General features: G+C 40.5%; 1 protein-coding gene and 1 pseudogene across 2 annotated transcripts; both read left to right on the forward strand.

Annotated features, from left to right (window-relative positions):
• Positions 1-1125: 1125 nt before the first annotated feature.
• On the forward strand, positions 1126-2709 carry LOC311063015 (zinc-binding protein A33-like; annotated as a pseudogene). Its single transcript has 2 exons — positions 1126-1178; positions 1558-2709. The product of its transcript is annotated as a zinc-binding protein A33-like (transcript).
• A 3422-nt stretch (positions 2710-6131) lies between these two features.
• On the forward strand, positions 6132-9616 carry LOC311063016 (lysozyme C-like; the record flags this gene model as incomplete). The annotated part of the gene is made up of 5 exons (XM_084082232.1): positions 6132-6161; positions 7025-7127; positions 7679-7840; positions 8840-8921; positions 9550-9616. 5 exons carry the CDS (start codon positions 6132-6134, stop codon positions 9614-9616), a joined length of 444 nt encoding a protein of 147 aa, XP_083938358.1.
• Between the last annotated feature and the right edge of the window lie 6183 nt (positions 9617-15799).

Raw genomic sequence — 15799 nt, forward strand, 5'->3', positions numbered from 1 at the left:
GTAAGATAATATTAATATATAAACATCAAAACAGAGACAGGTCCCATTGTGATTCGCAAGGTACACTGTAGACCTGTGCAATCTTGCTGCATTTAGGTACTGCCATTACTAGTAGGTAGTAGCAGAGGTTGATGGTGGATGGGCTGTTCTGAAGGAGCAAAACGAGGTAGTGGAATTGAAATTCTGCCCTTCATCTAACGATTAAACCGTAGACTATTATGTGAGCATAGTTAGCGATCACAGATACAGTAGACATAGCCTACTGTTAGTCTTACAGAGTATCTCTATCTGTGATCACTAACTTTGCTCAAATGTACAGAGTAAGAAGTCTTACAGAGTATCGGCATTGGCCTAAACATCACCATGATACTTGTCATTGGAACAACTTTAACAACAAATGTCACTAAAATGCCATGACTAACTTATAACATTGTATACACTGTAAACAATGCATCTGGGTTTGTCCAATGTAATTGTGATGTCCATATCAAATAAATAAAACATAACATAACATAAACTCTTCATACAATTCTAAAACTATTCAAATGCAACATTCAAACAATCGCTAGGACAATTGTGGTAACAGGGTTAAATACCTGTGGAGTCGTACTTACAAAGATTGAACATGATATTACTTGAGTTCATGGAACATGAGGTACTCTGTTTATGAATATATCATTGTTAATTTAACTAACTTTATTTTGTAGAATAGTGGTTGAATATATTTGATAGTTTAGTTGACTTGCTGACTTGATGCCACGCCAAATCCTTTACATTTCTGTTTTTATAATTGTAGAGCATCGGTTCCCAAACCTTTTTAGCTCAAGACAGAAAGGCAGAAAAAGCCAAAACAAATATCTTTAAAAAAAAAAAACATCAACAAATACAAACATGTACAAAGAAGAAAAAGGAAAAACGGCGGCAGTGAATGATGGGAATTTACACTTACCCCCCCTTTTGGTCTCCTGATAGATGTTATTTCGGGCCCAATTTTGAAAGAAACAAGTGATACTGTAGACATCCTTTGATGGATGGTGTTCCACATTATGGTGGCCGAGTAGTCGAATGAACATTTCCACACATTTGCTCTATATTTTGGGTTGCATAACAGCCGTTGTATCCATGATGGAGACAGTGAGTTTGCTGAACGGGAGGCTTCAGAAGGGTGAAACCAATGGGTGAGGTCAACGTCACTTAGTTTGTCCATATTTTTGACAGTCTATGTTCCACATGCAGTGACATCACTGTGACGTCATTCTGAATTGGACTACTTCTGGAGAAACAAAAACGAGAACATAGCATAGTCTCTCCATATCTACGGCAGGTTATATTGATCCAATTTGAATCTACTGACTGTGGCTAACAAGACCCAGGATTCAAAGAACTACATTTCAGGGGAAGAAGTGTTACCACAACTTGACTGGCTGATTTCTTGTATTGAGTGTTTGTAGCTTCACTCAGAGACTAAATGGCTTCCCAGTCGTCTTTTTCAGAAGAGGATTTTTCCTGTTCGGTGTGTCGTGACATATTTAAACATCCTGTTATCCTGTCATGTAGCCACAGCTTCTGTAAAGCCTGTCTGCAGGAATGGTGGACGCACAAGGAAACAAAGGTATGTCCAGTTTGTAAAAAGATAAACGAAATAAAATGTCCACCCTGTAACCTGGCTCTGAAGAACCTGTGTGAGACCTTCATGAAGGAGAAACGCCAGAAAATGGATCCGAAGGAGGCAGCCAAGGAATCACTAGAGCTGCTAGAGAGGAAACTGCAGAGCAAAGAGAGGAGAATTAAGGAACAGTTTAAGAAGCTTCATCAGTTTCATCAGAAGAGGGGGCTAGGATTTCTGCACTGAGGGAGGAAGAGTCAAAGAAGAGTCAAATTATGATGGAGAAGATTGAGGGTCTGAACAGAGAGATATCAATCATTTGAAACACAATCAGAGCCATAGAGGAGGAGCTAGGAGCTGAACACGTCACACAGATCTACAAGACCACAGTGGAAAGAATCCACACGCTGCAGGACCCACAGCTGGTCTCAGGAGCACTGATAGACGAGGCCAAACACCTGGGCAAACTGGCCTTCAGAGTCTGGGACAAGATGAAGGACATTGTCTCCTACACTCCTGTGATCCTGGACCCCAACACTGCCCATCCAAGGCTCATCCTGTCTGATGATCTGACCAGTGTGAGACCTGGGGAAGAACAGCAGCTTCCTGACAACCCAGAGAGGTTTGACTGGTGGCACAGAGTCCTGGGTTCTGAGGGCTTTAACTCAGGGTCTCACAGCTGGGATGTTGAGGTTGGAGACAATAGCCACTGGACACTGGGTGTGTTAGCAGAGTCTTTCCAGAGGAAGGGGAAAAGAGGGGGTCAAATCTGGATAATACATTTCAATAATTGTGAAATCACAGCAGAATCCTCACCGGGGTCAATCACTGTTTTCTCAGTGAGGCAGAAACCTAGCAGAATCAGAGTCCAACTGGACTGGAACAGAGGAGAGCTGTCCTTCTCTGATCCTGATACTAACACACACCTACACTCCTTTACACACACTTTCTCTGACACACTCTTTCCATACATTGGTAGTGCTTATGATACTCTTCCTCTGAAGATGTTACCAAGAAAGATGAGTGTAATTTATGATGGGGATGATGATTATGATGGTGATGATGATAATGATTATGTTGATTATGATAATTATTACAATTGATTTGTATTATGATTGATGATGATGATGATGATGATGATTATGGTTGATGATTTTATACCTAAAAAGTGATAATAAAGTATCAATAATCTATTGTAGAAATAGTCTGTTACATGTACAGTAGCTTACAAGTTCTGTATTCAACATTTGCTTGAGTAAAAGTACAAAAGTATTGGCATCAAATGTCCCATTTCACAAGTTTTCAAATGTATAAAAATCCTTTGAAGCTCACAACGATATACAAGTTGCCAAAATATCTGATGTGGTTTCGTAATAATAATCAAAATCTACAAAGTAACTAGTAACGAAAGTTTTCAAATAATTGTAGTGGAGTAAAAATACAATATTTGCCTCTGAGATGTATTGAAGTAGAAGTAAAAGTACAGCAAATTGGAAATACTCCAGTAAAGTAAAAAAAAAAAAAAAACCTCAAAATTGTACTTAAGTGCAGTAATTGAGTAAATGTACTTAGTTACTTTCCACCACTGGAGGCAGACTACAGTATGTTTATGCACGTGTTTATCTGTCTGTGCATCTGGGGCTAATCTTAGCTAAGATTGCTGTGGTGTGTTGTTGATAATGAACTGAACTCAGCATGCAGCTGAGCCAACACACGAGAAGGGAAACACTGTACACCAGAGGTCTTCAACAGGGGGTCCGGGACCCCTAGGGGGTCCTCAGAGCTACTACAGGGGGTCCGCCAAATCTTTTTGTGATATATATATTTTTTACCTTAACCACTTGAACCCTAGCATCCCCTTTTCTGAGGAGAACTTTAGCCAAAAATAGCAGATCTACAAGCTCTCAACGCCTCGCAGCGCGAGGCGTTGAGAGTTTGTAGATCGCCTATTTTTGGCAAAGAGGCTATTCACCTGTTTCCTAGGCTGTGTGTTTTCCCCTTCCTGTCGATTTCATTGGATATCATTGGTCATCTGACCAGTTTCATTGGATTTCATTGGATCAAATCGACAGGAAGTGGAAAACACAGCCTAGGAAACAGGTGAATAGGTGTAGAGGGAAAAAAGAGCGGACTAAGTAAAAAAAAAAATCATCTGAAACACAATTTTATACAATATAGAGTAGGGGGTCCTTGCTTTATCTCTCTCTCAGCTAGGGGGTCCTCGGCCTGAAAAGGTTGAAGACCCCTGCTCTACACTTACTCATCTTCAAGTATCTCTGAGTTTTTATTGAATACATAAGACCACAATGGAAACAAGACCCCAGGTGCTGTTTACATTTCTGTCTAATAAGGTATTAGATCTCTGTGCGCACACAGATGTTCAAAAATACGTAATCACAAAGTGATATTATGTCACTGAAAACACCAGTGAATTGTTTGTATTCAGGCTTTCTCTTCCACAACCGCCCTCTCTCAGCCTCAGCTCAGTCAATGAGCTTTGTAGATAGTTTCTGTTATCAAATTAAATGTTATTGATGCAATTGCACCCACTAAGGTGAAGGTGGTCTCTGGTAAGAAACGGTCTCCATGGAGAACAACCGCACTGGTAAAAATAGGAACAATGGAGGATGTTGCTTTTCGGGCTACCTAACAAAAGAAGTAATCTCTAAAGAACAGAGCCCCGTTCAGAACGTGTCAGCGTTGGCAAACAAGTGGGTGTGCCTTCAGATCAGCAAGCAGGCCGCGCTTTACCCAATCAAATGTAGTGGGCGGGATTTACATCTGTGCGTTTGCTTCCCACTGGAAACAAACCCAAACTCATTTAACAATAGTGTCCTCGGAGCCGACAAAACCACGGAAAGTTAGTAACATTTTAACTTGTTCTTTCATCATAGAAACAAGGGGGCTTATAACCAAAACGATCCATGTTCTTTGGGAGAAATGGTGTTAGTGTTCCGTGGAGAAATATTGTTAGTGGGAATGAAAACATAGGCGCACCACCGGAAGTGGAGGGCTGAGGGCAGAGACCATATAGTTAAAAATAATAGAGAGGGCACCGGATATCCCCTCCCATCCCCTTGCATTGAATTGCTCACCCAGCGCATGGGGGGAAATCACCCCTTCCGGGTTGTGAAGTGTGATGGGCGAGGCCTATTTGGGGCTTCTGCCCGACGCGGTGCGCAGGCCCGTGCGCAAGCTTTTGAGTCGAGCCCATTGGTCGAAACCGTTTTCGCTCGTTCATGTACGGTGGCCCCAGCTGCACTACCTATGAATGGCCAGCATGTCCAACGCGCTTCAATGCAACCACTGGGTTCTGGGGGCTTGGCAGAGACCAAACGCCAGTTTCCAGTCATCGTCTGTCTATTTAATCACTCCCCCCAGAGTCAAATCAAAGGTAAAAAAACAGCAGATTGCCAGATTCCCAGATTGCAAAAGAAGATACTGTGAACAGTTTTCTGAAAAGCTTATGTTGCTATTTCAGTGGTTCACAAACTTTTTCATGTCAAGGATCCCCAAAATTATATGTATTTGGCCACCGACCCCTATCTCAAAATATTTTGTTCCAGGGACCCCAGAAGCAAACATTTGAGTTAAAATGTTCGCTTTAAAATATTAAAAGATTTGCACAAAAGAAAAATGCAGATCTACAAGCTCATACTGCGGCACGAAGTGGCGCACTATGAGTGTCACTTCTATGAGAGTATAAAATAATGGTTAAAGTTGTTAAAATATACCTAAAATCTAAAATGACACAGATGGTTTCACAGTTTTAATGGGTTAAAAGGTTGTAAACTACTGGGCTACGATGCTCCTAGCCGACAATACAAAACTCATGACCACACGTTTTGTAATCTCAGCTTTACTCCTTCTTACGTATGAAATGTGTGCAAACATTACAGAGCGCTTTTAGAAGTTGGCTGCCATTCAAAACAAATACTTTCTTCTGTGAAGTGAGGTGACCTTGATACTTGCCTAAATGCACCTCAGTTACTTTCCACTGCTGATGTCAGCACAGCATGACGTTGCCAGATTTTGCAAGAGAAACAAGAAACAAGGTCTACCAGAACAAAATAATATAACTTATTTTGGGACTATTAGGCCATGCACAGTCGCACACACGCGGCTATTTGAAAATACAAGCTCACAGTACATCACATTGGGACTCATTGTGAGGTTGTAGATCTTTTTTTTTATAGGGAAAAAAAAAAAACTTGAATATTGCATGGGCATCCCTGGCACAAACTATTTTCACATGTGGGTTTGGCCACGTACAAATTAAATACATAATAGTTGAGATTGACTGGTTTAAACAACAATAGGAAGCAAGCCCAAACAAACAACTGCAATTTAGAACCCCCCCCCCAAAAAAATGCAAACCGCAATTCCAATATTAAGCGACTTTACAGAAAAACAAGCCCAAGGTCGCTTACAATGAGCAGACATGGCAACACTGGTAGCGTACTGTACTGTACTGTACTGTATATAAACCACACACAGAGAGGTGTAGAAGTTAGAAGCATCCACAATGCGTACGTTGGTCTTTGTCCTGCTGGCGGTAAGTTCCGTCACCATTATCACATAATCGATCGACTGACCACAATTGTTTGAGATTATCACACTTACTTTAACATTTCTATTGTATTATTATGTTTTCTTACATTATTATTATTATTTTGGCACAATCAACAAAATTGTTTCCATTCGTCTGCATGAATCCATCTGTTGACGTTCAAAAATAGTGGAAATAGCAGATGTACAAGCTCACCATTGAGTCATAGTCACTCGTTTCTTTGTATATTTAAGTTATTTGTCATCTCTGCCCTATGGAACAAAAACGTTATTTTTTTATTTATGTTCCAATGTTCAAAACCAAAAAAACAGTTACATTGTAAATGACAATTGTCTGTATGACAATTAATCATCAAGTCAAATTTCATGATGGTGACAATCATTATTATTAGGCTCTATGCACAGCAGCCATATTATCACTTCCTTCACAGGTGTTACCAATGATACTAATGAAGGCTCTGTTCCATTTAGTGTAGCACAGTGGTTCTCGGATATTTCATAACACGACCCCATAACTCTGAGAGTGTTCAAATGGTATGAGAGTGTACCATTTGTACACTCTCATTTGTACACTCTCAGAGTTACACACCCGTAAGGGGCCATTTGGAAACCCCTTAAGGAAGCATGAGGGTCCCTGTACCCAAATGTGAGACCCACTGGTGTAACAGAGTGTTTCCAGTGAGCCAACATGCACACTATCAGCACCCTGACTCTGTTTGAGCAGAATGGAACAGAGCCTTCATTAGTATCATTGGTAACACCTGTGAATGTCCTCACACTATGGCTGCTGTGCATAGAGCCTAATATTATCATCATCATCCTCATTGTCATTATTATTATTCATCCTAGCTGGTGGGCGTGGCCAGCGCTGAGGTGTATACGCGATGTGAGTGGGCCAGGATCCTCAAGAGCTATGGGATGGATGGTTACCATGGTTACAGTCTGGCTAACTGTAAGTAAAACACCTTTTATTGTTTTTGCAGCGGTTCTCAAAGTGGTGTCTGCATGGGGACCCCCAAGGGTCCTTGAGGTGGTTCCAAGGAGGGTCCCAAGGACAATTATTGATAGTTATAGGAACCAAATGGACCCTTAAAGCTCTGTAACTCTGCATGAGGGCCCTATCTTGGCAACACGATAGGGCACACGTCTCAACAACCCACACGTCTGGGTTGTCCAGGGTGTTTTAGGGAAGGGAGAAGAGTCTAGGACGTGGTTTAAAAGGATAGTTCACCCCAATAAATTGTGAGCTTGTAGATCAGCTATTTTCAAAAGATTTGTATACATTTGAAAACTTGAAATGGGACATTCTGCATAATGAGTACTTTTACTTTTGGTACTTTAGGTACATTTTGATACCAATACTTTTGTACTTTTACTTTTGAATTCTGGACATTTAATTGTACCGGAGTATTTTTACATTGCATTATTGATACTTTTACTTACAGTAAGTAAAACATGTGAATACTTTTCCCACCACTGGTGGTTGTTTGTTTTGAATCTTAGGGGTGTGTCTGTCCCAGTGGGAGTCGACTTATAACACGCAGGCGATCCATCACGACTCCGACGGCTCCACGGACTATGGGATCTTCCAGATCAACAGCCGTTATTGGTGCGACGATTACCAGACCCCCGGAGCGGAGAACGTGTGTGGCATCAACTGCAGCGGTCAGTGTGTGTGTGCGTGTGCGTGTGTGTGTGTGTGTGTGTTAAGACAGGGTATTTTGGGAGGAATACATTTGATGACCGGGTCAGTAGGAGACTCAGTAGGAGACTCCACCGGTCATCAAATTATTGGTTTAGGAATATGACAAAAACAGAAAAAATCTCCATGAATTCAAGGTTTCATGGGGTGTGTTATCCTACTATCCTACTATAATTCTAGTAACCTCTGTAGTGGTGGTGAGTACGTGAGTGAAGATACCCGGTTCTCCTCACTGGCTGGACCAATTGCTCTGATTTTGCACACAGGTAATTGGCCATTACCATCTGAACGCAACTGTGAAGCCCGTTTTTCAATTTCATCAAATCTCAGCTTCTTATTAGCGTTTTTGTGTCAAACACTGTCGCCATGGTTACGGGGCTGCCCAGCTATGGGACGAACTGCCTCCCGGGTTGCCAGATCATGTGCGCATATCCCCCTACGGATGCGCTGCGCCGACCGGGTATGGTCTAGTTTATAGAAAATAAGTAATTTTTTGGGTGAACTACTCCTTTAATCATCTCTCTTCCAAAAGGACACAGAGTCTGAACTGATTAAGAAGTTATAATGAACTACTGCATGCGTTGGCATTTACATTTATAACCTTTATTTTTCTTTTAAAAGGAAAGAAAATGACATAATTGAGCTAAAACATTTTATAGGACCTTAACAAATACAATATATTTTGTAAAACACCATAAAATGTCAACTTTAAAGTACAGATTTATTTGTTTTTAAAGTTCAGATTTATGCGGTTATAAAGTACACATTTATGTGCTTATGAAGTGCACATGTATATACAATTACAGATATGTTTTAAAATACAGGTGCATTTGTTTTTAAAGTACAGGTCTTTGTGTTTTTAAACTGCACATTTATTTGGTTTAATGTACAGACGCATGTGTTTTTAAATGACACATTTGTGTGTTTTTTTAAGTAACCATGTAGTATGTGTTTTGTTACAGAGCTGTTGACGGATGACGTTAGTGTAGCGATCAGCTGTGTTAAAACTGTGGTCCAGGACTCCAGCAACGGCATCGCAGCATGGTACGCTCACCAAATGTGTCGTCATTATTATTGCAATACATAAATATATAACTTGAATTAATAATAATAATAATAATAATAATAATTATTATTATTATTATTATTATTATTACCCTTATTATTATTGTTATTATTATTATTATTATTATCTAATGTATCAGTTCTTAGTACACACTCATTTCCAATAGAGAGGTAAATTATATAACCTAAAATATATCGTTGTTGTCGGGCAGAAAACTTGTATCTCCATATTTTAACTTTTTGTGTTTTTTTCATAAATTAACACCCTACTCGATCACACTACAGCGTCACACAAAAGCCTAGCTTTCCTATTTGGGGCATGTCATTATGGGACACCATTTTAATTGTAATTTACCCCCGCCCGCCGCCACCCCCCACAGCAGATCTACAAGCTCACAACTTGTCGCATTGCGGTGCGTTGTGAGCTTGTAGATCAGCTATTTTTGTCATGGATTAAAGGCGTGCCTGGTTGGATAGTTGGGCTTGGTGTGCTGTTTGAAAACCATGCATTTAACGCACCCTCCTACAGCATCACTGTTGGTTTATGTTGTTGTTATTGTTTATTATCGTTTATTGTTTATTGCTGTTTTTTTTTTTTTTACTGCAGGATGGGTTGGCAGCAACACTGTCAGTACCAGGATTTGAGCTCCTACGTGGCTGATTGTGACCTGTGAAATTAATCAATTAACCAATGTAAAACAACTATGCAACTATTAAATTGTTCCTTTGGCCTATGGAAGTCAAATGATTTATAAACAACAACATAACTTACAGATCTGCATGATGAAATATGACTTTTACTCAGTGTCATCAATTTGATCAGTTTGATTAGTCTGTCATTTGAGGAATTGAATATTAATTAAGAAAATAAATAAAGTAGGCTACATGATGCTACTGTGTGTTTAGTACAGGGGTGTTTAGCAACCTTGGGCACAGGGAGGGTGATCACTGGCACACTGGCATTCTTTTCAAATAAAATACATATTTAAATGTGGTCAATTAAATTAAGTCCCTTCACATCTGTATGCAAATTAAATCCTGCACAATGATTCTGCATTACTTCAAACTCTGTACTCATGATTGGGGAGGGAGTCTGGGAGGTAGTTGGGTTATTGCGTCTAATGGTCATTACAATGTCCCTGGAAATATTTCAAAGGAAGAATACAAACAATTAAGGTTGTTATGTAGCCTGCTGTGGAAAATCTAAATCTATTTGAAAATATTTAAATTTTGCTGTCATTGGTGTCACAATTTAATGTTGATATGGCACACTGACTTTTTTTTAAACTTTTGGTACAATTGAATAAACATTACACAATTCAAACAGTATTTCACTTACATGTAGTTGTTATTTATTAATCTAAAGTGTGCTTGCTTAACATCTTGGGCAACATCCAAAAGGGTAAGTCTTCAATAATAATAAATAGCAAATTCAGACACAAACCTAGAAAAAGTGTAACCTGACTCTGCCAGATGGGGGCGGTATTGAGTAACTATGTTCCTCAATAAGCTGTGAAACAAATGTGTGAAGCAGCTTTTTGGATGTGGCTGTGTCAGGTTAGAAAAAGTGCTCCTCGGAGCACAGGTCTCCGCCAGGTCAGGTAGGTTATTGTGGCCTCTTGGTGGTGCTATAATAGGCCAATGTGAAAAGGGTGCCATTTCTTCTTAGGCCTTTCACAGCAATCGGACACTGCATTCATGATTTGAGGCATTTTGTTCCAAAAATGTGTTTTGCTAAATTAGACCTGCTGGTGGCGCTATAACAGGGCAATGTCAAAAGGGTGGCATTTCTCCCTCGGCCTAGTGGGAATGTGCATGTGAAATTTCATGGGAAGCGCATGGCTGCGTTCATGATTTGAGGCATTTTGTTCAAAACGGACCAATCCTGCAAACTTTAAAAGCCAACCTTATAGCCAATGAAGATGGAAAATAGAAAATCGGACAGATCCGTGTTGATCACATGACTATAGAGATACTGTGTACCGATTTGCATGACGTTTGGATAAAATCTGTTGGAGTAAATGGGTTTTGCACAAATCGGCCTCCTGGTGGCGCTATAACAGGCCCATTCAGAGGTTCTGAATTTGCATCCAGGGAGTGTGTGTGCACAGTTTCGCAGCGACCGGGCCAACAGTGCCTGAGATTAGCTGCTCACAGACAGATGGAGCAACGATGGACACACGGACGGACAGACAGGGTGCAAAACATACTCTCTCGCCATGCCTTTCGGCCTGGCGGAAACAATAAGGTGTTATTGTCAGGTTGTCCCTAGAAAGTAGACAATCCCTAAACCAGTGGTTCTCATAGTGGGGTCTGGGGACCCCCAGGGGTCCTTGAGGGGCTTACAGGGGGTCCCATGCAGCGAAATGTGTAATACAGCATCACAAAGTAGGCTAGAACTGCTTTTTTTCAAATAAAAAAAAATATAAGAAATGTTTGAAAGATTTTAAATAAGTTTGATTTGTTTTAACACAAATCGTTTCTTCTGGGGGGTCCCTGGCACAAAGCGTTTTCAGATGGGGGTCCGCGGCCAAATATATGTCATGGCATGAAAACGTTTGAGAACTGCTGCTACTGCCAGTGGTTCTCAACCTTTTCAGGCTGCGACCCCCCAAAATAATTATATTTGAACTGGGATTTTGATGCAGTAATGCTATTTTTCGTTTTTTATTATTAGGCTATAATAAAGTATTAAAAAGGTCTTCAACGTCCTTGAATTGTCACTTCACTGTCTTCTGTGGACCCCCCTAAAAATATATATATCATGTGGGAACCCCCCTGGGGGTCCCGAGTCTCCCGACCCACAGGTTCGAGAACCACTTCTGAAAATCCTCCTTTTTTTTTACCCCCCTCCCCTCACGTCTGCTTGAAGTGTTGCCATGTTTGCTTAATATAAGCGACTTTGGGGTAGTTTTTCTGTAAAGTTGCTTGGTAGTTGAGTTTTTTTTTGGCTTGTTGTTTATTCTGACTTGTTGTGTAATGTTGTTAAACATATGGTTCTCAAACATGTTCATGTCAAGGACCCTCAATTAATATGTATTTGTCCACGGACCCCCCATCTGAAAATATTTTGTTCCAGGGACCCCCATACCAGATTTGTGTTGTTAAAATGTCTCAAAATATTTAACTTTTTTCAAGATTTCTTTGAAAAAAGCAGATCTAAAAGCTCACAACGTGTCCTGTCACATTGTGATCTTGTAGATGTGGCCCTGAAGTCGCTTATTTTGGGCTTGTTTTCATAGACCTGGTTGCTTATTTCTCTCACGAAATCTGGAGTGGCAACACTGACTATAAACACACCGTCAGAAATTTGGAGCGGTAACACTGGCTAATAACTATAAACACACCGTTAGAGAGACAGGTCAGGCAGACAGACAGACAGCTCCTTCCTGTTTGGAGCTAAAACGTAAAAGAGTGAAATAAACAACTTCTAATACTTATAATTTAGGTCCGGGTACAAAAGTGTAGCACCTGATGGCAGTTGAGTATAGGTGTAGTAGTAGGTGTTGTCAGGGAGTGGAAGCTGCTAATAGACTAGCCTTTGTCCGGCCTGGTAGTAAAAAATAAACAAAACTATTTCGCTTCTCACCGAAACAAAGGCTGTTTTGTGTTGTTGACAGTCTATTTTCCAGGGTGGGAAGCCTCTCAGCATCCCACCTTCTCTGTATAATACACTTTTTGGGCAGAAAATAGAATATGTCCGCCAGATGGAAAGTATTTTTATTTGCTCCACTGCGCCCTCTACAGATTTGGTCAATGGTAATTTTTATTGTCCAGATCTGAAGAGGGCGCAGTGGAATACAAAAAATAATTTCCGTCATATTTTATGTTCTGCCCACAAAGTGTATTATACAGAGAAGGTGGGAGTGGGACGCTGAGAGGCTTCCCACTCTAGAGAATAGACTTTCAACAACCCAAAATAGCCTTTGTTTCGATGAGTAGCGAAGTAGTTTTGTTTATTTTTAACTGCAGTTGGAGCTCTCGCAGGGCAGGGGAACTCTTTGTCTGTAAGCAGAGCCGAGCGCCTGGCAGGCCGTTAGAGAGAACTCACTAACGCTCTGGACCACCAGAGCTACTACGTCACCTACTGGACATGACGTGTGTGTGTGACGGCTGAAAGAAGAAGTTAATTATCAACCGTTATGACAGACTGTGATGTTGTTGGTTTTATTTAATTGCTATAACATGATACAACAGTGGATATTTATGAGACAAAGACTTGACAGAGACAAAGAGGATCAACCCAAGATGCATACAGGTGTAATATTGGTGAGTTTTGTCGTCGTTTGATACAATCAGATGAAATGGCTGTCAAATTGAGGGTGTTGCACATTCTAGCAGTGGTGTAAAGTAACATTTACTCAAGTACTGTACTTAAGAACAATTTAGAGTTGTTTTTATAAAGAGTTGTTATATTAAAATAACTGAATGAATGAATTAATGTAAAAACTCTTACACATTTTTTTTTTTACTTTTGAAAATAGCAGATCTACAAGCTTACGTGTCACGTCGTGACACATTGTGAGCGTACATTGTGAGCTAGATCTGCTATGTTAAAGCGTTTTTACTGGGGACCCCCTGGAAGCCCCTCAAGGACCCCTGGGCCCTGAGGGGGTTCCCAGACCACACTTTGAGAACCACAGGCCTAAATAAATAAATACACCATGTTTTGTTGGGGTGTCACAGCACCAAATATCTTTGTATGAAACCTCATACTTAAATGTTTACCAATGATTGTTTAATTGAAAGTGATATCAAGTTCTAAGTGTTACAACCTGAATGGCACATCTAGATTTCTATTTATAATCTCTCAATTAATTTCAATGCATAGGCCTACTCTAGTCAGATTTCTTGGTGGAGGCTATAGCTCTTTTATAATATGAGCATGTTTAAAAATGCCACCAGATAGTGAGGACAAAATAAATCAATATGTATAGGGAAGATACACATGTTTATTATTATTTGTTTGATGAACTGACTTTTTCAAGGTCTGCAAATGATGGCAAAAAGAAGGACTCGATTTTAGCAATGTTTCTGAGCTGGAAGAATCATGACTTACAAGTACCCTTGTCACTTGACCTGACGGACCTACGTTTATATCTATATATAGACGGTTTTCTTTTGTAAGAGCAGTTCTACCGTTGTGGCAGTAATTATTACTTAATTTACAGTGATAAAAAACTGTACTGTGTAAAAAATACCAAATTCATGTAGAATATTCAAAATATTTTATGAGAAATCTCAACAGTGTGCTCAGATACGTCCCCCTGCACAATGTAGAGTCTGTTGAGCGTCAATATCTCATTTGGTTTAGAAGCAATTGAAATAAATTTCAATAATAAATGGCAAATACTATAAAGTTGAATACTTTGTTGACGGCCCTGAGTAGCTCTGTGGTTGAAAATATGTCAACCATCCAATATAAAACTAACGTTACAGCATCCCCGTTGACTGTCACCTGGCTCTGAAATACTGTGTAAGTTGTTGTGGCAGGATACGTATACTAGGCTGTGTATGTTGTGACAGGGTACTGTATACGCATACTAGACTTATCTTTCTTTCTTTCAGAAACTCAAGGCTTATGGTGTTCCTCCCAACCTACTCCGGACCCTAGGAGCCACGTACACCGGTATGAGAGCAGGTGCTATGAATCACCACGCAAAACCCTGGTCTTTGCTACAGCTGAACACTGTGCCCCAGCCTGGTGTAGCTGCGAATTCTGGACCATGAAGCCTGCTCTACAGAAGTCCCTGGCCACTGTGCAACACCAGAACGCTATGTGTAGTACTAAACATCAACCAAGCACCTGTATGGGGGTACGGGAGCTCCCAGCAGGGTAGGAACGTACTGGCGAGCTAGCCAGCTGGATGGAGGATGGAGATGACTGTAGACGCCGCTGGAGGGCACATCCGAGGATGAACTAGAGAGAAGAGGGCTCTATCTCTATCTCCATGGGTTCATTTGACCCTGGCCATCACTTACACAACTGATGGAAGTCAAGTAGAAGACGACTCAAGGTAGGAACCTTGTTTGCTGTTTTTCTTTGCTGCTTCTGCTTGTGTTGTATGCTGTGTGAACTAATGTGATTCAAGCTGTCATTTTGGGACCCAATCACTGGGTGGCAATGAAACATGACTGTTTCTGGCTCTGGAATTGAATGCTGATGTGAATCTACAGCTTGTATGTTGTGTTGTGTCTGATGTTGAAGGTAGTGAGTTGTAGTAGGGAACAGTATGTGGATCCTGGTCACTTCAATCATCCTATGTGTGAGTTTGCTATTTCCTTTTAAGTTCAAGCTAGAGGTTTTTGGCTCTGACAAAACAGCTATTAATTCCAAATGTGTATTTGGAATTAAAGACGATGTGGATAGATGTGGATCTACATTCTGTCTGCTGTGTTGTGGCTGTTTATGAAGGTTGTGAGTTGTGACAGGGTGGGTGTATTGGTTCATGACTGGCTTGGTGGCAAAACCTGTCTATGTAGGCCTATTCCTCATGACCATTCTTTCTCTAATACAGTAGTTCTTCACCTTTTATTATTATGCATTTATTTATTTGCTCCCGACCACAAGCATATTTTGAACAATCATCAAAGTACAAAGGGTAGTAGCACACATCCAACCTCTCATAGGCAGGTGCTTGTCAAGCTGAGGTTTTTGTACCCAAAAGGCTGAGGTTTTAAAATTAACAGTTCACAGAAGGTGTGCATACAAAGTCAATGAAAAGATTTCCACAACTTTAAATGCATACAGTATGTTACTCTTCCTATGTATCTACTGTACTTCTAATGCCCTGTATCTGTAACCTAAACTGCTGTGCTGTCTCTGGGGCCTGAATTCCCCCGAATGGACCTACCTA

The sequence above is a fragment of the Gymnoscopelus microlampas genome (genome assembly GCF_963454915.1).
Source record: "Gymnoscopelus microlampas genome assembly, chromosome: 16".
NCBI classification, from domain to species: Eukaryota; Metazoa; Chordata; class Actinopteri; order Myctophiformes; family Myctophidae; genus Gymnoscopelus; species Gymnoscopelus microlampas.